The following is a 27426-nucleotide window of genomic DNA, read 5'->3' as shown; positions in this document are numbered from 1 at the left end:
TTTTAAGTACACGATAAATACAGCTAACGGATACTTTTGTTAAACTGCTACAAATGTCGACCGCTTGGCTAACATTTATTGCCATTTTCTGCCGACAATTCCTTCATAAACGTTTCGTATCATTACCTTCTCTTCGAACGTTAACATTTTCCGTCTCTTTTGCGGCTTTTCATTTTTGGAATCAACAACAGAATTTTGCTGTCTTCTCTTGGAACAACTCGGTTTTTCGTCCATTGTATTTCAATAATCTGTGTATATACAATAATTTCAACAATTCTGTATAAGAATATAGCTAAAAATTTACTATAAAATGACAAACTATAACACTCTTATTATCAATAACACGTTTTATCAATACTACAATACAGTATTGTTAAAACAGTATTGACAACAATAAGCTTACAAACTTATCACATAAAATATACTCACAAAATGCACTACCCATAGAAACGCCAATGTATATAAACCATTTCTTCGGCGAAATAATAATAAAAACTAGTTTTACGGCATGTCTTGGTCCGAATTGTTAAACGGAATTTCCTCGCTAATTCCAACATTGCCAAACGATTGAAAAATAATGTTTTAAAATATCGATTTTTATTTTATAAATTTAAATATGTAACGAAACGGAACATATAAATAAAATTTATTTCATTACAATTTTGTGCTTAATTTTTACTATTGAAAAAATCATGTTTTTTTTGTATTTTTATGACGGTAATAATCGCTGCCTGGAAGAATACAGGTTTTGTATGACCATAATTACTACTTGTGAACAAGAATTGGCTACACTGTACGACAACTTCTGGTCTAGTCTACCCTAGAGAAGCACAAATAAATATACTACTTTATATATTCTGTAATTTCTTATGATGAAACGCAAATTGTAATCGAGAAAACAGGCAGTTTTCGAGGGCCGCTGTGTACATTTAAATTTGAGGATATTCGGCGTTTAAACTATGAAATCACTCTTCTAAATTGAGGGTTTCTACTATATAAGCGAACACTTGCCGTCTACAATTTTACAGTCTTTGATTTGGGAGAGAATGAAGGACACTGCTATGGCTGGGATGAGACTGTTGGCCGGAAAGGTGCTAACGAAATTAGTAGTGCTGTATATTTATTTATTGAAATGAAAGTAAAATAGGGATTTACAGACTTTTTCTTCTTTTCTGATAGATGCGGTGGATAAAACAAAAATAGTTAGAATTATTTAATATCATATTCAGAACAGGTATATTACCTAAAGAATTGCTTCTATCAACATTCGTGACTATACCGAAAAAGAAAAACGCCAGACAATGTTACGATCACCGTACCATCAGTCTAATGTGCCACATACTAAAAGTATTCCTAAAGATTATTCATCGTAGAATATATAAAAAGTTAGAACAATACATTGGACAAACTCAATTAGGATTTAGAAATGCTCAAGGAACCAGAGAAGCATTATTTAGACAGGTCTGTGTCTTGTCGCCATGACCGTTTAATGCATACTCAGAGGAAATATTCAAAAAAGCATTAGGAGATGAAGTAGCAGGCATAAAAATAAATGGCAATACTAATAGCAAAAAATATTACAGATCTACAAAGAATTTTAGATAAGGTTGTTGCAGAGAGTGGAGAATTTGGTCTGTCACTAAACATAAAGAAAACAAAATTCATGGTTTATATCAAAGAAAAATATTAGATACATCAATCTATACGTAAATAATAAGACGATAGAAAGAGTTCAGAATTATAACTATTTATGGGCAAACATTAATGAAACAAACGATTATACCAAAGAAATTAGAGTAAGAATAGAAAAGGCTAGAAGTGCATTCAATAATATGAAACAAATATTATGTTGTAGAGACCTCAGCCTAAATATTAGAAAACGAGTACTAAAATGTTACGTATTTTCTGTTCTTTTGTATGATGTGGAGGCATGGACTTTAAATAAACAATGTCTCAATAAATTGGAAGTATTTGAAATGTGGACATATTGAAGAATGCTGAGAATCTTCTGAACAGATAGAATAACCAATGAAGAAGTACTACGAAGAATAGAGAACACTGGAAATACTGGATTCCATCAAAATAAGAAAACTACAATATCTGGGTCATATAACACGTGGTGACAGATATGAATTCCTAAAACCAATAATGCAGGGAAAGATTCAAGTAAACTGCAGCATAGGTAGAAGAAGAACGTCCTGGCTGAGAAACCTCAGAGAATGGTTTGGATGCCGCTCAACTGAACTCTTTCGGGCTGTAGTGTCAAAAGTTAGAATAGCAGTGATGATTGCCAACCTTCGTCACGGAGATGGCACGTAAAGAAGAAGATACGCAATGAAAATGCGAAAATAATTCACGTTAATCATGACGTTCTTTCCGAAAATAATTACTGCCTTAATTTAGAACAAAAATGTTTGTAACTTAATGGAAGTCTTAGCTGGAAGTCAACAAGATAAGAATGAGCGTATCACGATGACAGATATAACTCCCGTTTATTCTAATTCTCTCACCATATCGAAACACAAATATAAGATTTAAACAGTCTTTGTAAGTCAAATGTCATACCCGAAATATATCACTGTTACTATAAACAATTAAAATTTTGTGACCCTAAAAATATTTAACAATCAGATTCCGAATAAAAATTTAAGATAATTATTTTAGTTTGTTATAGTGATTATTTTGTTCGTAGTGGTAGAATATTGTTGTTTTTATAAAATTTATAATTTCCAAATAAAATTGTGAAAACTACGAGTTGATATTTTATTTAAATATACCATAAAAACTAATTTTCCCTTATTTAAATTGCCAATAACTTAAAACATACAACCTTTTAATGGTAAACGGAAAAAATAATTAACATGGAGAGTGTAAAATGGTTGTTACGCGAGTTAAAAGCTTTTTCTACCAAGAGTTATGCTTAATCTCAAGGTTGTATCTCAATCAAACTCAAGATTTTTAATAGCTAATAAAATTTCAAAACATACATCTCAAAGTAATCCCTCATTATGTTATAAATATCGTATCGCATTAGTGTAAAAGAGCTTAATCATTTTACTACAAATTATTAAAAATACCTACATGTTTTCGTTTTTTGCCTCTCCTGTAAAATCGCTAAAAATGAGTTATAACCTTATTCGATGGAGGTGTCGAGATTATATGTAAACTGTTTAAAAACTGATTGATACAATTTAATGTTGTATTTTAAGATATTCAAACAATAGATAGGGCAATGTTAATATTCCTTAGTGATTGAAGCTTAGTGGGATTCAAATAAAAAAAAATTAAATAGATTATTTACATCAGTTGCTGCCTATTTATTCCAATACGATATTTAAACAAGCGGAAAGTTAAGTTTTACATAATTATAACCTTCAAATCTTTTTTAATTGTCAACTACACCTAATACAATCTCAAGCATCTTGTGTGAAAAATGTTAATGATACTATTCATCATAAACATAATATAACAAACTCATAAATTTAATATTTAGCATCCTCCAGTTCACGACAGGTCCACCGGCAAATCCACGCAACAAATCTTCCGCAATTCATTCTTCAGCTGAAATCTCTGTGGATGAAAATTTGCGATTCAGTTTTGCGCGAACTACGAAACCGTTCACACTACAGTAGCGGCGCCTTGTTTTTCGTGGCGGGAACAAAAACCGCAAGAAAACTGAGTGAATCCGTTTTATAAATTTACTAGCACGTTTTTATATAAGAATTGCACAGATGCTCAATGACGAATAGTCAAAATCCTCCGTTAAAATATACCGAAACAAAAAATACAAAAATACCCCTAAAAATATGTTTACTGCAAAAAAAATCATCAGATATTCTAATAAAACTGTCGGATATTCGAAAATGACGTGTTTTATGTTGCTGTTGTGTTGTACATCTATTTGTACGGGTTTGGTGCATCGTAGACCAAGACCAGGAGCCTCCTGGAATGGGCATGAGTTCCATACCTACCCTCACCCTGCTCAGCAGCTTGTGGTGCCCAGAAGTATTATGGTGGATGTTGTTAATGATTTAGGCTTAAAATTGTTAGCTGTAAGTATAACACTTCATTTTTTATCTAAAAATATGTCTTATCTCGAAAGAATGACAGTTCTTTGATAGTTGCTTTTTTTTATTTCGACCTCCTTGTATTGTCTCTCTAAATTTTTTGTATCTTGGTATTATTTGTTGACGCCTTTTTTGCCTAAAATGGTGAATATTACTTACTTTTTTCGTTATCAAATTAATACTGATCTAGTTTGGTGTTTTAGATCTAGGTCTTTTTTATTTTTATTTACTAATTTATGGCTATATATTTTTTAATGCTGTAATTTATTGTCTTTTTTAATATTATCACAGATTATTAGAAAAGCATACAAATAGGCAACTAAAGGAATCAATAAATGAATACCCAATGTTTGAAAAGAAACAAAATGTAAATATATTTGTATAGATTCATCACTAGTATTTAAACAAACTAGTCAATTCTTCATCTTAAGGCTTGTAAATATCATTGTCATCTGACACTTAACGTTGAGTCCTTCATTATCTTTCATATTTCTAATAGGTTGTTCAACTCATATCTTTAAATAGAAAAAAATTAATATGTGATTGGAATATACATTTTTTTATATTTGGACGGACAACAATGCGGAGTATGTTCAAAGAATTTTAAACATGAATCCTTGAAACCCATGCTTTTACCTAGGTTCTAACCGGGTGCAAAAAGGTATATATAGGCAATATGGTAGCCGCTTTGTACAGATTGTCAAATTTTATTACTCAGATGGACATCAACAATATGTTGCTCCCGACTAAATCAATAATATTAAAAATATGTTTTCAGCTGTGTTGTATTTTATTTATTTATTTGTCATTTAGCTTCATTATGAAATTCAACTACATTAAAATCTCTCTAATTTAATGAAAATTTCGTTTAAATAATGCGGTCCAAATTCTTTATGGATTAAAAAAATACAGAGGCCTGTTTATTAAATTCTGATCATATTACCAAAATGTTGTTAAATTTGTTGCTTTACGAAGTAGTTTCTTAACAAGTAAAAGGTATATTACAGACATTTTCTGTAACCATGTAGTTCCCTTTGCTCCTTACATATATATATATATATATATATATATATATATATATATATATATATATATATATATATATATATATATATATATATTAATAAGATCCCCAAATTTGTAGATAAAATTAAAATTAGAAAGACCATTAAAAAAATTCGAGAACACCCTGTATATAGAAATAGTTTAGTTGTACATGAGTGGTTTCCGAATAAGTGAATAAGTGATTTGGACAGTTTTCTCCAATAAAAAAGACAATACGGTTTGGACATAAGCAGTTAGATTTAGTACACAACTATTTGAAATTTTCAGTTATAATAGATTAGAAAGTAATAAGTAAGGATTATTGGTTATTGAGTTTTCTCCTTTATAAAAGTTAAAAAAGAATTCAAGGTCCTTTGAAAGAAAGTATTTTAACGTCAAGTAATTTTTGGAAAAACAAAAAAAAAATTTATGAACTAAGAATCCGATGATGCGTTGGATGACAGGGAACTGTCAAGGGAACTGTCAAAATAACTGTCAAACTGGAATGCGAATTTTGGAGATGCTCCTAAAAAATATTAATTTTTAGTGGTTTTCTGATATTGTAGAAAAGATATTGTAATTGAGAATTTATAAGAAGTAGTGTTTAGTTTTTTTGTGTGGAAAATTAAGCAGCCATTGTGGTAAGCAGAGACGAATGCCAGTAGAAATAGAGGCATTACTGTGTAAGTACACACAGATATATTTTCGTTGTGTCTGAGAGGAAGCAGTTTGTTTATCTTGGAGTTTGGAGATTGTGGTAAAATCCAAGCAAAGGAACCAATAATTCTTATATTAATTAAATTAATAATTAAAATTTTTATATTAAGAGATAGTTGATTTAGAAATATGTGTAGTTAAACCTTATTGATTATTAAGGGATGTGTGATTTGATGGATGATTGATTATATTTTTTTTTATTATTCTATTTATAGTGTATGGTGTAAGATTTATCCTCAACGGAATTTTCAATTAATTTGATATATTTTAAAATAAAGGACAATTGTTATAATATCAGAATTGATTGTCTAGTATTTCTTTTTTTTCTTTTTGTTTATCTTTCTTAAATGGAACTAGCAGAAGATACTTTGAAGCCACGTTTTAATAAAAAATTATATATAATAATTATTTTCAGCCCTGAGATATTTTTTGATTTTGATTTGTTTGATAAAGATAAACTTATTACTTTTCAGACTATATAAGTAGATTTACAATTATAAGCAAATCACAACAATTGGCGCCCAGAACGTGAGGGCTGATAAAAAAGTATTACTAGTTACATTTGGAAAGAGATACAATTTGAAAAATAAAAACAACAGGTAGTTATAGTTTTTTTTGGTCAAGTGAATAATAATTTGGTACATTTTTTTATGACATTTAAAATTTTATCTAAATTTATATTTTCTAACAATTTATTTTTAATTTTTTTTTTGATTGACGTTTGATAACATTTGAAAATTTTTGACAAATATTTATATTTGGGTGAACGGAGGATTTGCCGTATTTGCAACAAATCGAGGAAATTTAAAGTTGGCATTTGGCGGGGACAATATTTCAAGAGATAAACAAATGGCTGCAACGAGAAGCAAAAGTAAAGAAAACAAAAAACAAGAAGAACATTTAGAACAAGAAGAACATTTAGAACAAGAAGACATTTTCGAAACAACAATTATGGAGAGAGAGAGTCAGGAATTATCAGGATTAGAGAAAATATTACAACTGATGCAAATACAATCACAAAAAATGGATAGAAATCAACAAGAAACCTCAAAGAAAATAGAGGAATCACAACAACAAATGAAACAAACAATGGAAGAAACAAAACAAACAATAAATAAAAATCAACAGGAAACAAAACAAGCCATAGAGGAGAACAACAAAAAAATGGAGGAACGCATAGAAAAATATGAAAAGGAAATAAAAGGATGTTTGACAATGATGAAGAACGAAATGGGACAGCAAGAAATGAGAATTAAAGATCAAATGAAAGAACAAGAAACAAAAATTCAAAATACAATGAAGGAGATAAAGAACGATCATAAAAAGGAGCTAGAGAAATTGGAAATCAAATTTAAAAATGCGTTACAAGAAGACAAGCGAGAAACAGAAGAAAAAGTTAAGCAGAACGAAAGACAAATTGCGGAAATCAAGACGCAACAAAATTTTGGAGAAAGAAGGGAAATGCTTATCCATAGTACAGATGATGTGAAAATAAGGTTTGGCGGGGACGTAAAAAAATTACACCCAGTAATTTTCATAAATAATTTAAAGAAGAAAGTGCGGTACATCGGTAACTTCGAAACAGCCAAAGAAACGATAAGGAACCATCTTAAAGATGAGGCGAGTTTATGGTTTGACAGTAAAGAAGAGGAATTTACCAATTGGGAAAACTTTGAGAAAAGATTTTTGAACTATTTCTGGGGAAAAATACAGCAATTGGAGATCAACAAAGAACTGCAGAACGGGAAATATAACGAAAAGTTGGGAGTATCAGAAAAAGTATATGCTTTACAAATCTACAACAACGCCAAACATTTAGAGTACAATTATTCATCGGAACAATTGGTAGAATTGATTGCCAGACAGTTTGAGGAAACATTAGAAGACCACATTACTTTGCAAAATTACAAAGACATTGATAGTCTCTGTCAATTTTTACAAATAAGAGAATCACATTTACGAGACAGAAAAACTAGAAGACCACAAGAAATGCAGGAAAACAGAGATAGGAGACAAAATTATCGTCAAGACCGACCTAAAAGAGAATTTATTCCGAGAAGAGAATACGAAAATAGAGAAAACAGGAGAGAGAGATACGAATCCAGGAACCAGCAAGGAAACCGAGACAGATACAGAGAAAACCACAATAGAAATACATACACAGACTATAAAGAAAATAACAATTACAGGAGGACAAATGAACAAGGATATAGGGACAACAGATACGAATCCGAAAGGCCAGGAGGAGTGAGAAGAGAGGTAAATAACACACAAATAGAAGAATACGGGGAAGAGAGACAATGCGAGGACAGAAGAAGTACAGAAAGACAACAGGAGGATTTTCGCGAAGGCGCTCACTAAAAACAAAGAAAAACACTGGAATTTTTTGTCACCCAAAGGAATTTATAAAACTCGCAGTACATAAGGACAAAGAAAATGGATCAAATTTAAAATATGTAAACGGATTTATAAATGAGACACCCATAAAAATTTTGATAGATTCGGGTTCTGAAATTTCGCTGGTAAATAGAAAGTTGATAGAAGAAGTTAATTTGACAAATTTAATTTATAAAATACCTAGGGTAAATTTAGTGGGCGCGAATAAACGAACGTTAGCAACGATAAATGAAGGGATACGAATTAGGATACGATTGGGAAAGAAATTTTTTTCACTACAATGTGTGATAATGCCAAATATGTCGCATGATATGATAGTAGGAGTAGACGAATTATCGGAAAAGCATATAGTGTTGGATTTTAATAATAAAACCATGAAAATCGAGAATGAACTGATAGAATTGGAAGAAAAATTGGATAAGGACAAGGACAATGAAACAAGGAATATAGATGAAGCGGATGAAAAAAGAATAGTAGAAATGAATTTGGCAACGAAACAAGGACAAAGAAACATGAGAAGATGCAAGCAGAGAAGTATAAAAGAAGTTAATGCCTGGCATTCCTCAAAAGAGACGAGTCCAGAAGAAGAAGAAAAGGAAAAGGAAAGGATAGAAGAAATTAAAGAATGGATTTCCTCAAAAGAAAGAAGTTTAGAAGAAGAAAAAGAAAAGAGAAAGGAAGAAAAGGAAAGAAAGTTAAAAGAAGACAGTCATACATGGGATGTATGGAATCCAGGGAGCATAAACGAAAAGCGAGATGATAAGTTAGAAACAATTGTATTTGAAGAAGAAGTGTATGCAAACGAGGACACCGAATATGCGGTAAATATATGTAAACAAGATAAGCAGAACGAAGGAGGACTAATTTGCGGGGAAGGACAAGAAAAGGAGATCCGTTTGATATTAAAAAACTACGAAAATTTAATAAACGAAGAGAATAGAGTGGCCAGAAATTACGAGCATACATTTGAGGTGAAAAATTTGGGAAGTTTTCGTTCAAAAACATACCCCATCCCGTATAAATATCGACAAGACGTGAAAAGAGAAATCGAGAAAATGTTGGAAGATCAGATTATAGAGAGATGTGATTCACCCTATGTCAATCCAATAGTAATAGTGAAGAAAAGCAGTGGAGATTTAAGGCTATGTTTAGATGCGAGAAACATCAACCAGCATACAGTATCCCAATATGAATCACCATTAAATATTGAGGCTATTTTTGGAAGAATAACTGGGTCACATATTTTTCCAAAATTGATTTAAAACATAGTTTTTGGTTGATTCCATTAGCAGAAAAATGCCGAAATTATACAGCTTTTTCAATTGATGGGATAGTATATCGTTTCAAGGTAGTTCCTTTTGGATTGCAAAGTGCATGCGCAGCACTGGTGAGAGCTCTGCACACCCTTCTCAACCGTCATGAAGATTTTATTGTCCACTATATAGACGATTTATTGATTTTTTCTCCGGATACGCAAAGTCATTTGAAACACATTAAATTGGTGCTGGAAGAATTGGATCAGGCTGGTTTGAAACTAAACATAGAAAAATGCCAATTTTTCCAAAAGGAAGTAGTGTATTTGGGGTTTAAACTGGACACGAGCGGAATTACTTTAGCGGAAGACCGAGTAAATTTAATAAATGATTATCCGAGACCGAAAAATTTGAAAACTTTGAGAGGTTTTCTCGGAATGGTGAATTACTTTAAAAAACTAATCCCAGATATAAGCGAGAAACAAATACCGCTAATTAAATTACTAAAAAAAGGAGTTAGATGGAATTGGAAGGAAGAACAAGAAAAAGCTTTCTTAAGATTAAAAGAAGAGTTCTCCAAAGAAATCAAGGTGTATCATCCTATTTACCACCAACCATTTATTCTGAGAACCGATGCTTCAATTCAAAAATTTGCTGGGGTTTTATCACAAATACAGAATGAACAGGAAGTTCCGATATGTTTTATTTCTCGAGTAACGAAAACGCATGAAAGAAAATATAGCGTTACTGAACTCGAATTCGCGAGTGTATTATTTTGTGTTGAGAAGCTACGATTCTACCTATTAGGAGCGAAATTTACAATCGAGACGGATCATGCCGCTTTAGTCCACATCATGAAGAATCGATTAGTAAATAACAGAATACATCGAGGAATTTTGTTACTACAAGAGTACGATTTTGAATTCAAGTACATCAGAGGAAAGGACAATATCATAGCCGATGCTTTAACCCGGGATGAAGAAACAGGAAAGAAGGATACGATTGAATTGCATGTAGGTTTAAACCGATTGGCACAAGAAGACGGTATTTTCTCGCTTAATGAAATAAAAAGGAATCAAGAAGGTTTGGAGGAAAAGGATAAAAGAAGAGCAGAAAGAGAAGACGATATTTTCTTTAAAAGAATTGAAGGAAAAGAATTATATTTGGTGACACCAACACTGGCCGAGAAACTGATGGAAAACCTACATGTAAATAACGGACATATTGGAGCCCGGAAAGTATGGTTAGTTTTCCGTGAAAATTATATTTGTCGACAAGATTATTGTATAGCTAAGAAGATGACCCAAAAGTGCAGTAAATGTCAAAGATATAAAAGTAAGAATTACAAAAATGAAAATGTTGCCAAAAACATCGTATCCCGAAACAAATTGGACATCGTAGCAATCGATATGTTGAGTGATTTAATCATAACAAATCAACGAAATAAACACATCCTGGTAATGGTAGATGTATTTTCAAAATATGTGAAATTGTATAGTTGTCGCACGACAAAAGGAGTCGAAATATTGAGAAAAATTGACGATTTCATAGATTCCGTAGGAACGCCAAGGAGGATTGTATTGGACAACGCGACGTATTTTGGAAACGATCGTTTAAAAGGACAGCTGAGGGAAAGAGGAATAGAGACAAATTTTGTCAGCATTCGTCACCCTCAGAGCAATCCGTCTGAAAGATTTATCCAAGAGGTAACAAAATTTCTTCGTATTGCTACAGATGGACAACATAATCGATGGGACAGAAAAATAACAGAAATAGAAAAATATTTAAATACGATCCCCAGCACGGTGACAAAAGAAACCCCGGAATATGTTATGAAAGGAATAATGCCAGAGAGGCCGTGGGAAGATACAAACATCCGAGAATATCAACAAGTTTTGGAATTGGTGCGGAGAAGACTGCAAAGAAGTAATGAGAAATACGTCCAAAGACAGAACCGTAACAGAAAAAGAAGGCCTGTCACTTTTCAGGTTGGCGAAAAGGTGCTGGTGAGAGCTCTGAGAGTATCCAACATCACCAACAATGTTTGTGCTAAGCTAATGCCGGTGTTTGAGGGTCCATATATCGTAAATAATGAAAACGGTGTAAATAGTTATGTCCTGAGACATATGGATTCTGAAAGAATCAGAGGAATTTTCAATATTCACGATGTATACAAATATCATGAATAGAAAACGAAAAGGTTTTTTTTTTTTAAGTAGAAATAAAATTTTTGATTTAAGGAATTTGGGTAATCTCATTAGTTTGAAATTAAGTGTTGACGCGAGAAAATTTGTTGCATATGCGGAAAATTTTCATCTTTTCACCAGGCGGGGAGTTAATAAGATCCCCAAATTTGTAGATAAAATTAAAATTAGAAAGACCATTAAAAAAATTCGAGAACACCCTGTATATAGAAATAGTTTAGTTGTACATGAGTGGTTTCCGAATAAGTGAATAAGTGATTTGGACAGTTTTCTCCAATAAAAAAGACAATACGGTTTGGACATAAGCAGTTAGATTTAGTACACAACTATTTGAAATTTTCAGTTATAATAGATTAGAAAGTAATAAGTAAGGATTATTGGTTATTGAGTTTTCTCCTTTATAAAAGTTAAAAAAGAATTCAAGGTCCTTTGAAAGAAAGTATTTTAACGTCAAGTAATTTTTGGAAAAACAAAAAAAAAATTTATGAACTAAGAATCCGATGATGCGTTGGATGACAGGGAACTGTCAAGGGAACTGTCAAAATAACTGTCAAACTGGAATGCGAATTTTGGAGATGCTCCTAAAAAATATTAATTTTTAGTGGTTTTCTGATATTGTAGAAAAGATATTGTAATTGAGAATTTATAAGAAGTAGTGTTTAGTTTTTTTGTGTGGAAAATTAAGCAGCCATTGTGGTAAGCAGAGACGAATGCCAGTAGAAATAGAGGCATTACTGTGTAAGTACACACAGATATATTTTCGTTGTGTCTGAGAGGAAGCAGTTTGTTTATCTTGGAGTTTGGAGATTGTGGTAAAATCCAAGCAAAGGAACCAATAATTCTTATATTAATTAAATTAATAATTAAAATTTTTATATTAAGAGATAGTTGATTTAGAAATATGTGTAGTTAAACCTTATTGATTATTAAGGGATGTGTGATTTGATGGATGATTGATTATATTTTTTTTTATTATTCTATTTATAGTGTATGGTGTAAGATTTATCCTCAACGGAATTTTCAATTAATTTGATATATTTTAAAATAAAGGACAATTGTTATAATATCAGAATTGATTGTCTAGTATTTCTTTTCTTTCTTTTTGTTTATCTTTTTTAAATGGAACTAGCAGAAGATACTTTGAAGCCACGTTTTAATAAAAAATTATATATAATAATTATTTTCAGCCCTGAGATATTTTTTGATTTTGATTTGTTTGATAAAGATAAACTTATTACTTTTCAGACTATATAAGTAGATTTACAATTATAAGCAAATCACAACAATATATATATATATTTTTTTTTTTATTGCATGATAATGCACGACCACATTCTGGTTCGTGATTGTTTGGTATACTCACCATGAGCTGGCAACACTGTAAGCCCGGCCTAAATCCCATAGACAGTTGGCTCCTGAGTTGGTTCAATTCAGGAACCAACTACCGCTACCTATCACTCTTAACAACATAGATATGATTGTGAGAGAAGTTTAGGATGCAAAATTTATTGTTTTCTTACTGTAAAAGTACTGTTTTCTTTGTTTAATGTCATCAGCCCATCTCATTTGTGGTCTTCTTCTGCTTCTCTTTCCTAATCATGGTCTCCATTCCATCTTTTATCCTTCAGTCGGGCATTGTGACCTGCGAAGCTCCATTTTAATTTGGCAGCATGTTCTCCTGCGTCTTTTACTTTGGTTTTGCTTCTAAACCATTTGTTTATTTTTTGTCTATAAGTCTCACCCTGAGCATTGATCTTTCCATCGCTCTTTGTGCTTTTACTATTTTATCCATATTAGACTTAGTGAGTGTCCACGTCGGTGAACCATACGTGAGTATAGGGAGGATAAACTGATCGTTAATTCTGGTTTTCAAATATTGTTCTATTTTAGTGCTTTTCAAGATCCAACTCAGTTTTCCAAATTCTGCCCACGCTAAACTTATTCTTCTGGATATTTCGGCAATTTGATTTTCTTTGTCAACTTTCATTATCTGTCTCAGGTAGACGTATTCGCTTACTGTTTCTAAATTTATGCCCTTCAACGTTATTTCTCTAATGTTCGGTGTATTTGTCATTATTTTTGTTTTTTCCAAGTTCATCTTAAGACCTACTTTTTCCGAAGCTTGAAATAGCTGCGTTATCATGGTCTGTAGTTCTTCGAAACTTGTAGCGAATATTACAATGTCATCAGCGTATCTCATGATACGCTGATAAATGACTCAGTTTTTTTCCATTAACATTTATTCCTTTATCTGCCCAGTTAATGTCTTTGAACACGTCTTGCAGTCCAAGTGTGAATAGGTTTCGTGAGATAACATCTCCCTGGCGAACTCCTCTGTTGATTGGTATAGCTTTAGTTTTCGCATCTATTTGTATCTTCATTGTACCTTTCTTGTAAATATTATATTCTGTATGGGGAGTCTATCCTGCAGTTGTTCATATCTCTCTCTATTGCCCAAAGTTCTATGAAGTCGAATGCCTTTTCATAATCAACGAAGCCAATGTATAAGTTTAAGTTATATTCATTGGCTTTCTCTATTAGCGTTCTGACTGTAAGAAAATAATCCGCTGTACTGTAACCCTTTCGGAATCCTGCCTGCTGTACCGGTTGATAGCTATCGAGCTTCGACGTTAACCTGTTAGTTATTACTCTCATAAACAGTTTGCACATTTGGGACAGCTGAGAGATTGGCCTATAGTTTTTCACATCTCCCCTATCTCCTTTTTTGAAGAGAAGTATTGTCAAACTTTCATTCCAATCATCTGCGACTTGTCCTCTGTGAGGACATTCGTTGAAAAAATGTTTCAATTCTTCGAGAATAATTTCACTTCCCTCCTTCAACATTTCTACAAGTATTCCATCTAGCCCGGAGCCTGTAGTTGTTCTTTAGTTGTGCTGTAACTTGTTTTATTTCGAAGGATTCTGTTAAGGAGTATTTCTGAGTTGACATTCGTTATGTTTCTCCTTCTTTGCAGTACTATCTGGGTTCTTGTTTGAGGAATATAAATCACGGTAAAATGTTTGAGTAACTTTAAGGATTTCATTCTTTTCTCTTATTTCTTTTCCATCTTTATCCTTCAATGAGATTAATATGGGCTTTCCTAAGTTTGATCTTAAGCATTTCAGGCTTTGGTTCTTTTCTATTATTTTTTCTACCTTGTTTTCATTGTAGATCCTTAAATATTTCTTTACTCCCTTCTTTATAATATGTTTATTCAATTCTTTGAAACCATCGGTGTTTCGCTTCACTTCGCAGAGAAACTTAACCGTGTTTTTTGAGAACAATATTGCGGAGGTGTAAAGTTTGAAACGAAACAAATAATAAAAGTAATTGTAAATACATTTTAAGGGTTTCTTTTAATAATTTTATGTGCAGTAGTATTTGTTAAAGCTAATTTAACTTGTTTTAGTTAGTTTAATTTTTCAAGATAAGGGAAAATTGATATTTCTAAATGATTTTTAAATACGTGTAATAATTTTTCCATTGAATTTTAACATTATTTATATTTATAATTGTATTGAACAACTTTGAATTTTATTTATTTCTTTATACTCCTATACTCCTATTTATTATGGAACACTAGTTAAAGACAAAGGTATTTATGAACTCTAATAAGAACCCTGAGATATAATAAAAATCTAATTAATAATTTGGCGTCTGTACTCAAAATTATATTATCCAGATATATGAATGATAAAACTCAATAATTTTTTTTTGTTTGTTAATTAATTATATTAAAATTCATTAAAATAGTAATTTAATTTTTCTTATAGATTTCAAAATCATATAATCATATATATATATATATATATATATATATATATATATATATATATATATATATATATATATATATATATATATATATATATATATATATTGTCATACTTTTTCTTTCCCAACCAAAGAAAAATAAATAAAAATATATATCGGAATAAAATTTTAAGATATCATTATAAACAAAAATGTATATAGTAATTTAAGATAAGATTTAGTGTAGATAAGAATAGAAATTTGTTTGGCGACCTTTTTCCGTTTCAAACAAAATTATCAAAAAAACCTTTGTTTAGAATTAGAAGACATTTTACCTGTCTTAGTTAATCTTTTCATTGTTTGTATAGTCGAGTATTAAGTGACCATATTCTAATTTTTTGAAATATGTATAAATTGTGTATTGACAAAACCAATTTTAAAGTAAGCTGTTTAGTTTTTCTCTGAAACCGAAATTAGGCTTTTCCAAAATCATGGTAAACACAATTTGAGCTTTTGATTGGACGGTCGTTTTTAAATGGCAATTTGTGAGCCGATCAGGAGACCGGAGGAGTTAGTGATATTTTGGTCATCGAAAGGAGAGAGTCGTTTGTCTCAAGATAGGGTGTGGTTCGTGAGTTTGGATACCGGCGTAACGAAAAGAAGTGAATAGTTTGCAGAAGGAGATAACAAGTAGATTAAAAGAGGTCCTTGTATCTACCGTGGGCAGTTTATAAAGTATATGTGAAAGTATTCTTACGGCATCAAGTTTACAAAAGGAGGTCCTGGTGTCATAAATAAGTAGATGAGTTTGGAGAAGTGAATCAGGTGTTTTTTGTGTAGTCTGCAGGAGGTTTGCAGAGACGTTAAGAAGGAACCGAGGTGCCAAAGAGGAGAGATCACATCGTTGAGGAGACTGGACTTTTCTGGGTATGTTCCAACATACAACTCAAGAAGAAAATAAGCTGTAAGTGTTTGTACAATTGAATTTTATATCTGTGAAGGATCGGTTTGACATCATGGTCATTAGCATTCAAATTTAAGAACTGAGGTTTTGTTAGGCTAATCAAAAGTTTAAAGTTTTGTTGTTTCTTGTTTCAAGTAAAGAAAATTTTAAGTAAAATTGGTTTTCACGTAATATAAATGTATGTAGCTTTATAATCTTATTATTATAAAAATTTGATTTATTTTCTTGTATGCTGATTGATAAGATAACGAAAGAATTTAATAATTGTTTTATTCGTTCATATAAAATAAAGAAACGTAAATCTTTGTAATATAATATATTTGTATTCTTATCCTTTCTTCTCGTCCCGATAAAAGACAACTAGAAAATCTTTTGAATCCATCGAACACAGGTAATATAAGGATTATTTTACTTTTGATAACAAATAAGTTATAATTCTTTTTTATTGGCTCAATAAACTAAGATTAAAGTCAAAATAAACAATCATAATAATATATATATATATATATATATATATATATATATATATATATATATATATAACCAAACAACACAGTTTATATTGACAGTCACTAATATCAAGTAATTCTTATATATATATATATATATATATATATATATATATATATATATATATATATATATATACATTTATTAACTATTTGTCAATATCACTTTTACTTAATTAAGTAATTGTTCTTTTTGATGAACTTAGTTGTTAAAATTTTAAACTGAAATTTGATTCATAGAATCTTTTTCATTACGGTCCGAAATGATTTGAACCTTTGGACTGTGGAAGTTGTATTAATCTTCACCTGTTGGCTGGCTAACCAGTGACGTCATATTATAATATATGATATTTTGTTTGACTTTCATACTTTGTTCTTTGTTGACAAATCAATCACTGTAGGATGAATGGTGATCTTAACCACCTTTTCCTTTCATTGTTTGATTTCTTAACGACAAGTGGTCAACCAAATTTATAACTTTTTTTGAATACACCGCCCTATTACATAGAGGTTGGTATTTCGCCTTGCTGTTCTTGTCACTCTGACCTCAAGGCCACCTTATTCACGTGTTTGCGTAGGTGTTTAACCTGTAAATTCATTTATCGGCGAGACTCAGTAAGCTCAAGACTGGTAACTTCATTTTATCTTTATACTAAATTAATTTAAATAACTTATAATGTTACCTAAAGTGAAATTTAAAATCTAATTGATTTAATAAATTTCTAGTTCTTTACACTTTAAAATAAATCTTAATGTTTTTTACTTAAGTTTTTATAATAACTTTTGTATATACATTTATGTTTATCACATGTTCTTTTGCTGTGCTAATTTTGTTAAATTGCAAACTATACCAAGTTTCAATTAATTGATTTATACAACTTTACTCTAAATGTCCAGTTTCGTAAGCTTTTTCATATTTTTAACATCTTTGACTGCTACATGTCTTTGTAAGGTAATACACTTTTATTGTACCTTCTCTATGGATGTTTGGTTTTATATTGTTCTTTTTAGATGAACTGATGATGCTTTCTGAGCAGAAAGCGAAACGTCTTCAATAAATAGATGAAGTAGCCACCTTCTTTGTCTTTTATTTCTCCACTTTGACCGATAAACCCACCACTCTTCGAGTGTACCTTAGTTTGTTATATATATATATATATATATATATATATATATATATATATATAATATATATATATATATATATATATATATATATATGTATATATATATATATATATATATTATATATATATATATATATATATATATATATATAATATATATATATATATATATGTATATATATATATATATATATATATATATATATATATATATATATATATATATATATATCGAAAAGAACTTAATGGGGAACAAATTATTGTTAATTATAACAACCGCAATATTTACAGTCCCAGAACTATATTAGACATTACAATCTCGTACTACACTATCTGTATATAATATCACCAAATCTGTGTCAAAACATTAATACGTTTTGAAAAGCAGCTTCATCAATTACACCTAAAAGTGTAGATTTGTATTGACAAAATACTGAAACGAGGAGTATAACAGCACTGGATGTATATAATAATAATTTTTTAATGCGTTGAGTGACCTAGACACTAAAAATATGTTAAAAATAACAATAGTCTACCTAACATCCTGAATTTATTGCATGTATATTTTTATATTACAGTTTTCTATTTTCATACAAAACTAAACTATTACAGGTTGTTTTCCATTACCCTTATTATATGTTAGTTCGTTATTCGGTCTCATTTATATTTCTTGCATTAATTTATTCCCTATTTTACAAAAACTGCTTGAATGCTAAATATTTTATTCTTTTTACCGACAAAGTGGTTATTACAACAAATTTGTACCTACCAGTGATTATCTCCACTAATTACAGCACTGGCAGGGATGATTACTTGATCAACTTCCTGTTAAAGAGTATTTATTCAACGCGAACAAATTAAAAATGAATATTTTAATTGGATAGACCACCCAATTATCTCACCAAATCAAAATATAATAATTCAATGGATTGTTCGAATACCGGTATGTTATATTAAAAATTTCTACTGTTTTACGGTAGGTACGGTTGAAATTGTCAATAATTTTCACTCATTATTTTAGAAATTAGATCTAGAATTCCTCACTATCTCCGGAAAGTTGTCTTCGAACACCGATATGACAATCTCTTGATTGTTTGGCAGCCATATACAGGTTCATATAGTCGTTTTAATTCTCCTTAAATAGTATTCCAGGTTTGCTTGATATGCTTCCCAGTCTATTTTATGAGGATTAAGATAGTTTCCTGTTACGTCGGTTTTCTGCACAAGACATCACCATTTTTTAACAGTTCTACCACTTTTTATCAATTACCTCCTTTTTGGTGCTAAATCGAAATATTGCTGTTATTGTAGATACTGCATTGTATTAGTACTTAGGGCTTGAAATTCGATTGGACAGAGATAACCAGGCATGTGAGCTCCCACGTCGCATAGTATTAGCCTGGGCAGCGTTTGGTAAATTAAACTATGTATTTAAATCGGATATAATAATGATGGAAGCAATATAATAAACAGTATATGAATATTATAAGAGTTCCATATAGTGGAACTCTAGGGGTAGTTTACCCCCTGCATGGGGTTGATTAACTCAAACTCACTGGATACTCATAATTACTTTATTGGTTCTCTAAGTACAATAAGAGAGAGAGAGTACCCAGTTGACGGATGACAACACTAGTTTCGACTGTTAACTCTTAATTCTTAATTCTTTATAACTACACCCGTTATTTTTCGGGTATTTAACTCACGTGCGTTTGTTTATGCATTCATGTTTTTCTAATATAATTTGTACACATTATTAAATAAGCTTTTGATTACATTGCAAATTTAACTATCTCAGCGCGTGTTGTAGTTACACCGATATTTTCAATGTCATAAACAAATAATCGCATTGAGCAATAGGCAATGAATAATATTATTAAAAGGATTTTAAATTTTTAAACTGAATTGGGTTACTTAGATCTGATTTCTGGATGCTTAATTAAATTCCGTTACACGGATCTACACTTATGACTCAAAAAGAAAATCTTTGACCAATGTGTGTTACCTATACTCACTTCTAGAGCGGAAACAATTACAAAAAAAGCTACTGAGATTAATGTAACCTAGAGGGCTATGGAGCGCCAGATGTGTTCCTTTGAGAGACCAAATCACAAACGAAGAAATGTAGAAATGTTTTTTTTTGTTCGTTGTTTTTGTAGAACAAAAACAACAGTCACCATAAAAACAATTGCGTCTCTAAATTGGAATTGGGAAGGATACGTCGCCAGATTAGTAGACAACAGATGGACAAAACGTATTTTCGAGTGGAGACTAAGACAAGAAGCAGAGGACGCCCACCAACTAGATGGACTGACAACCTGAGGCGAGTTAGCAATAAGTGGATGCAAGCCGTACAAGACAGAGACGCATACATGAACTCCTTTTTTATTGAAGTTACGAAAGTTGGTTTGGTTCCTACGATTAGTATGTTCCAAACAAGCTGTATTAATGAATAAATGTCTTCGGTATTTGTACTGCACAAGTCAGATGGCGCACGTTAGCATCACAGCCGATGATCAATTGTAGTCCATTTATGCTGCTATCTCTTACTGTCACATGCCTGTACAAACCATCCATATTCTTCGCTTTTTTTATTACCCATTTTATTATTTAAGTTAAAGATGGGTCCGCTTCATGGGTATTATTATTATTCTTCTTCTTCGTAAGCCATTTTCCATCCACTCCTGAATGTAGATTTCTCCCAATTGCTTCCATCTTTCTCTATCTTGCGCCAATCTAATCCACTGTTTGCCTGCCATTGCTCTTATGTCATCTACCCATCTCTTTTGAGATCTTTCCATGTTTCTTGTCGTCCTCCTTGGTCTACATTCTCCGTGTCCACCTGTTATCGTCATATGTGACTATGTGACTGGCCCCGCGCCAATTTATTTTTGTAATTTCTTTTGCGATACCCCTGACCTTCGGTCTACCCCTCTACACCCTCTGATCTCGTTTCATGTGTAGTGGATGGATACTCTTATACGATTTCGGTATAAGACTTCTTCTTCCAATTTCTTCAGGGTTTCAATCCCTAGAAGTAAACCTAACACGAAAGAAAAATCATTGGAGAAGGCAACCGGAAACCGCACCAATTAATTTTCCCGACTACAGTTAACATGGAGCCCAACAGCTAGGAAAATATTACTGATCATCCACTATGTGTTTTTTGTGCTGGTCTATGGAGAAGAAGTATGAGGCACTGAGCCAATGGTATACATTAACAACTTATTTATCTATAACATTGACAAGTTATATATTTCTTCTTGTATATTCATGCTAGAGAAAAACTAAAAATCTGCTACAGATACTGCTACTTTGGTGAAATAGTACAGCAGAGCATCAATCTGTATAGTCGTTTGTTGACCATTTGGCGAACAAGTATGTTCCCAAAAACTCGTATCATCCTTCTGAAATTTGGATTGAAAATACTTTATCCCTATACAGAGTTTACAACAAATACCATCTAAAATTTCAATTCAAAATTAAATTTGGTTTATTATGATCCATTTCGTGACATTTTTAAATTCCTAGAAGTGTAAGTAGCGTTCGCATATATAGTCCAGGCAGGATATGACGGTTTTTGCTCAGAATTCTGTTTATATGCATGAATTTCCTTGAAATTTTGACAGTAGGTAGAAAAAAGCTCAAATATCTAAAGCTACCCTATGTCAATATGTGATTTTCCTCTGTGGGTGGTTACCACTCCAACTAGGGGTTGGAAAAAGTATTTAAAAAAAAAATTACAGTAGTCGCTAGAAGAGTGAATTCTAAGACAAAAATATTCTTTGAAGTTTTTTCGAAGAGTCAACATTTTTGGAGTTATTCGTGACTGAAAGTTCACAAATTACGTCAAAAAAAAGCATGTTTTTAAACGGTTTTTCGCGAATAACGAAATCGGCGAACGAAATCGCGAAATTTGGATTTTATCGGGAAAGCTGTTTCAAAAACAGCTTTTTTTTACTAAAGATTTTGGTTTTTTTTTTAATTTCTATAGTCTGCTTTTTATTCTATTGAAATAAAAACAAATTAGAGTCTTCCGTAAAGAAAAGATGTTTTTTTGTATTTCAGCATTTTTTCTGTATCTTTTTAAGTTGTTGAGTTATTTAGGAAAATAGGGGATTTCCGAAAATATTGTCCTTATTTTAAACTTGGATTTTTTTAAAACTGTAACTTCTAAACCAGTTAAACTTCCAGAATGTAATGTTGATGTATAAATGAAGTAAATTGTAAATGAACAATGAATAGTTTCAACCCGGGTAATTTGGGCGGCGGTGAGTTTGTTACTTTCTGCGTCACAAAAAATATATGCTGACTTATTTTAGTTATAACTTCCCTTAATTTTCACGCAAATTACTTTTACCAGTAATCATTTGAAATGTTTTTTTAGATCTTTAAAAAACTTGATATAAAAAAGTTTTCCATGGAAAACTTACCGTCTTCCGGTTATTCAACATCATATGTTTGGATTTTTGTATTCGATGAATAAAAGTCTACTTTCAAACACCCATAGCTTTGAGCTATTTTATAACTACTATCAAAATTTCAAGCAAATCGATGCATAAAAAAATTCAGAGGTTTTTTAATATTACTTTCATATCCTGGACTGATCATCATCATTAACAGTTATTCCATCCATCGTCGGATGTAAGTCTCCCTAAGGTGTATCCATTCATTTCTGTTTGTTGTTTTTTTTTGCATCCATTCGTGACCAGCCATTCGCTTGATGTCATCAGTCCATCTGGTTTAAGGTCTGCCTCTACTTCAATTGTTTGCTCTTAGTCGCCATTCAATAATTCGCTTCGTCCAACGGTTGTCTTCTATTCTTCCTATGTGTCCTGCCCAATTCCATGAATATGGCAATCTTTTGGATTACATCTGTAACTTTTGTTGGTCTTCTTATTTATTCATTGGACTTGCGATCGCTGAACTTAATGTTGAGCATCCTCCGTTCCATAGCTCTCTGAGTCCCTTGGAGTTTGTGGACTATGTTGTTGGTAAAAGCCCATGTTTCAGTTCCATATGTCAGTACCGTCAGCACATACTGATCGAAAGCTTTTTCCTTTAAAGTATTTGGTAAGTTTAATTTAAATACTGTTTGTAATCTTCCGAATGTTGCCTATACTAAGGAAAGTCTTCTATTTAAGTCAGCCCTTAAGTTAAGCTTTGTTAATTCGATTTTTTGTCCTAAGTATACGTAATATCTTTTTTCCTCAAACAATGTGCAGAATCTGTAGCCATCCCTATATCTCTTATAATGAATGCTTCTTTTAATCAAGGTTCTCTCCCCTCGTCCTGGAAATTGGCTTCGGTTACTCCTATATTCAAGAAAGGAAATAAACTTGATTGCAATAACTATCGTCCAATCAGCCTAGTTCCTATTGTCGGCAAGGTCATGGAATCGATTATTTCAGAAGCTATGTCTGAGTTTCTTCTTCAAGAAAATATCATCCCTCACCAATAGCATGGCTTTATCAAAGGTCGTTCAACGATCACAAACTTACTTCATTGTGTAAATGATTGGTCATTATCTTTAAACAATCGGAATCCTGTCGATGTAGTCTACTTAGACTTCTCCAAAGCTTTTGGCCGTGTTCCAAAACGTCAATTACTAGCTAACTTGGATCAGTATGGTATCCGCGGATAGTTGAACATTTGGATTGAAGATTTTCTATCCGATAGATACTTCAGGGTTCGTGTTGGGGAAGACCACTCACTAGATAAGCCAGTCAAGAGTGGAGTCCCACAAGGATCAATACTTGGACCGCTACTATTTTGTGTCTACACTAGTGATCTTCCGCTCATCGTATCCAGTAAGGTTTCCATTTACGCTGATGACACGAAATTATATGTGAATCCAACTATTAACCAACATGTTCTTCAACAAGATCTTGACGCAATATTCAAATGGTCCTCAGAATGGTTACTTCCGCTTAACATTGAAAAATGCGTTGTTTTACATATCGGCAAAAATAACCCATCACTACCGTACTTTATTAATGGACATCCCTTAAACTCGGTAACCTCCCACAATGATCTCGGAGTGATAATTAATAGTGACTTAAATTGGTCTGATCACATAGTGTCGGTGTGTAAACGTGCAAACTCGAAACTGTTTTTGATCCGTAAATGTTTTACACGTATATCTCTAACTTCTGTTAGTAAACTTTACTCAATATACGTTAGACCTATTCTTGAGTTTGCCGGACCAGTGTGGAATCCAGATCTCATTCGCGATAAGATCCTACTTGAAAATGTTCAGAGTAAAGCTCAAGACTGGCATACGGTCGTGTAAGACCTAACTATGAAGATAGAATATCCATGGCTCATCTTACGACATTCGAGCAGCGACGTCTTCGAGGTGATCTAATTATGTCCTTCCGTATTTTAAAACATAACTTTGGGAACCTAAGCACCATATTCACTTTGAATCAAGACGAAAGATTAAGAGGCCATCGATACAAATTGAAAAGGGAACAAACTACTGCAAGGTCCAGGGTGAACTTCTTGCCAAATAGAATCTTTAATATCTGGAACAATTTGGATCAAGATACCATATCGGCAACTAGTGTTAACATCTTTAAAAATAAACTTGATAGTGGTTTATTTTATTTATAGGATTTTTTTTCTTGGATAGCATTATTTATTTATTTATTGTCTCACCATTCAACTTTTGTATGATATACTTAGTTGTTTATGTTTACTTAACTTTATAATTTGTATTAGTTTTATAAGGATGTTTTTTATTTTTGATTTTTGGGCATAATAGGAGCTCGCTCCTCTGCCCTTATTTGTAATATAATAATAATAATAATAATAATAATATGACTCAACTTTTTCTATATTATAATTGTTCAAAGTTATATCGTCAGTTATATCTAGAGATTCGTTTGTTAGATATTTAGTTTTTGCTAGATTTATTTTTAGTCCATTTATTTTGATTTTATGTTGAGGACTAATAACACGTAAATAAAATTTAGCCATTTATTGTCAATATATTTATAGAAATGAAAAACTATATTACCATATATTCAAAAAACTCATTTTTTAAAAATTTGGTTATCAAAACATACATTATTGGACTACCCTGTAAACAAACCGATGTAAACATATGACCTAACCATGAAGATAAGTTTATAAATTTTTAAAGAACTGACAAATTGTTACGGTTTATAACTTTTTGTTTCCTGTTTTAATTCAGACTCTTTGTAAGAAAAGATGTTTTTAGTGCTATGACTTCATCTACTTTGCATTTTACTAATGCCTGTATGGTTGTTTACCCAACTTAACAAGTTGGTAAAGATACAAGGGTATTGCGAACAGTATTTTTCTAAAAAGAACTTTAGCATTTTTCAAAATAAGAAATATGTATTAAGAAATACAAAAAATATAAATGTTTCTACAGTCAAGGATTTTGACGTAGAAGAAAATTACTCTTATGTTCAGTAGCGGAGCTTATTTTTTTATTTATCGTATGGCAATTACAAGAAATTTAAAAAAATGTTTCTATCATCAATAATATAGGTATATGTCATGCTTTAATCAGTTAAAAATAAACATTAGGTGGCTATGAAGTTGCAGACAGGAAGTCTTCGGAGAAACCATTATAAGATCTTGTGGGACACTCTTAAATCTTCAAATGGTGGCTTGTGAATAACACAGGACACGATGTTATTGTGCCAAACAGTCCACTCTTGGGACTATGCCATCATTATATTAAAAATCTCGTGAAAAGTTCTGGCCGTATTTATTGGTGGTTTTCTAGAACGAAATCGGGTACTTGCGGCATCCTTAGTATCTTAATGGATCGGCAGATTTCCATTGTTTATGATCTTTTTATATTCAAGTACAAATAAGTCAAGTTGTCGTACATGTGGAGGCGGAATGTGACTTAACACTGGGAGCCATTGGGTCGAAGTTGATTTAATTGCCCCAACTATTATCCTCACCGTAGAGGGCAGATTAGTGTCGACCCTTTTCACGTCTGGGCTGTGTAGCCAAATTGAAGCTTAATATTCAGCAGTCGAGAAAACAAGTGCCAGTACAGTAGAAGAGAGAGTGAAAACCGATGCTCTCCAGGTGGTACCGCAGAGCTTTTTGTATAATGTTATATCTTGTACTCAACTTTTGGGCAGTTTTTGTTAAATGCTATTTAAAAGATAGTGTTTTGTTGTGGGTAAGAGTGACATTTTTGAACCATATGTTGAGTTCCTTTTTGGCAAGTTTATTGTTCAGGTGAACTAATATCTAATTTAAAAGCATTTGGTTGTAGCCTCCACTTGCGAAAATATTTGATTAGTATATTTAAGTTTGCTATAAAGATGTCTCCAGCGTATGAAAACTGACTGTATTTAACAAAAGTTCAATTTAATAACAATTAAACTATATCTATCAAAATGAAAAAATGACAAATACAGTTTTGTAAATACATACTAAATATACAACTAAAAACTAAGAAGTTAAACACATATTCTCTCTGCCTCTCTCTGTAGTTTGCCAACCCTTCCTGGGTCTTCGCTGCCTATGTTATCTCTTCATCTGAGTCTGGGTCTTCCTAAGGGTCTCTTGTCGACTCGGTTCTCCTTCCATATCTGTTGAATAATCTCTCTGCACGTGTATTTTCCGTCCGAGCCTCTGGTATGTTATTTCGTTGATTGTACTTGGGTAACCGTGGAATAAAGAAGAACCCAGAGATACCGAACACCATCAAAGCACGAAATCTACAGTACTTCGGGCATATTATTCGAAATGAATCCAGATATGCCCTCCTACAAGCCATCCTGAAGGGGAACATATTTGGAAGCTGAGGTCCCGGGAGTAGAAGAACATCCTGGTTAAAGAACCTCAGAATCTGGTTCAAGACAATATCTGTGCAGTTTTCTGCATTGCTGCAGACAAGATAAATATTGCCATGATGATCGCTAACCTTCGTCACAAATAGGCACATTCAGAAGAAGAACCGTATAAGCTTTCTAAATATTTATTTGTTCTAATTTATTGCAACCCTGCTGTTCCTGCCTCACTAAAGTTCTTACTTTGTCCATCATTCTTGATACGGAACCTATCAATTTTCAGAATAAGTCATTCCACCAAAGGTCCATGGACGGGTATTGATTTCGCGGTTACTAATCCTTAATCGGATTAGTATATGCTCTGCCTCTAATCTTTTCTTTTTTTATCTACACTGTACAGTATGGAAGAACACCGCCTAGGGATTTTGCTTTTGCCTTAAGCCTGGAGGCTGGCGCCTTCTCAGGGTTTTAGACTGGGAACTACCTTTTTAAGCCATTGTACACCACTAGCACTGTCTACACATCTTCAAACATTACTTGACAGTGTCGTTGAGAGCTGTAAGGAAGCGGATCTGGATCTGAACATACGGAAATCCAAAAT

General features: G+C 32.0%; 1 protein-coding gene across 1 annotated transcript in view; it reads left to right on the top strand.

Annotated features, from left to right (window-relative positions):
• Positions 1–3599: 3599 nt before the first annotated feature.
• LOC140432673 (uncharacterized) overlaps positions 3600–27426 on the top strand; it is a 110567-nt gene continuing 86740 nt past the window's right edge. Inside the window, exon 1 of the mRNA XM_072520723.1 lies at positions 3600–4052. Within this exon, the coding sequence (XP_072376824.1) occupies positions 3807–4052 (246 nt within the window). The 5' untranslated portion in view covers positions 3600–3806. The remainder of the gene's footprint in view (positions 4053–27426) is intronic.

Source organism: Diabrotica undecimpunctata, chromosome 1 (assembly GCF_040954645.1).
Source record: "Diabrotica undecimpunctata isolate CICGRU chromosome 1, icDiaUnde3, whole genome shotgun sequence".
Classification (NCBI taxonomy): Eukaryota; Metazoa; Arthropoda; class Insecta; order Coleoptera; family Chrysomelidae; genus Diabrotica; species Diabrotica undecimpunctata.
This window is presented reverse-complemented; position numbering and strand designations above follow the sequence as displayed.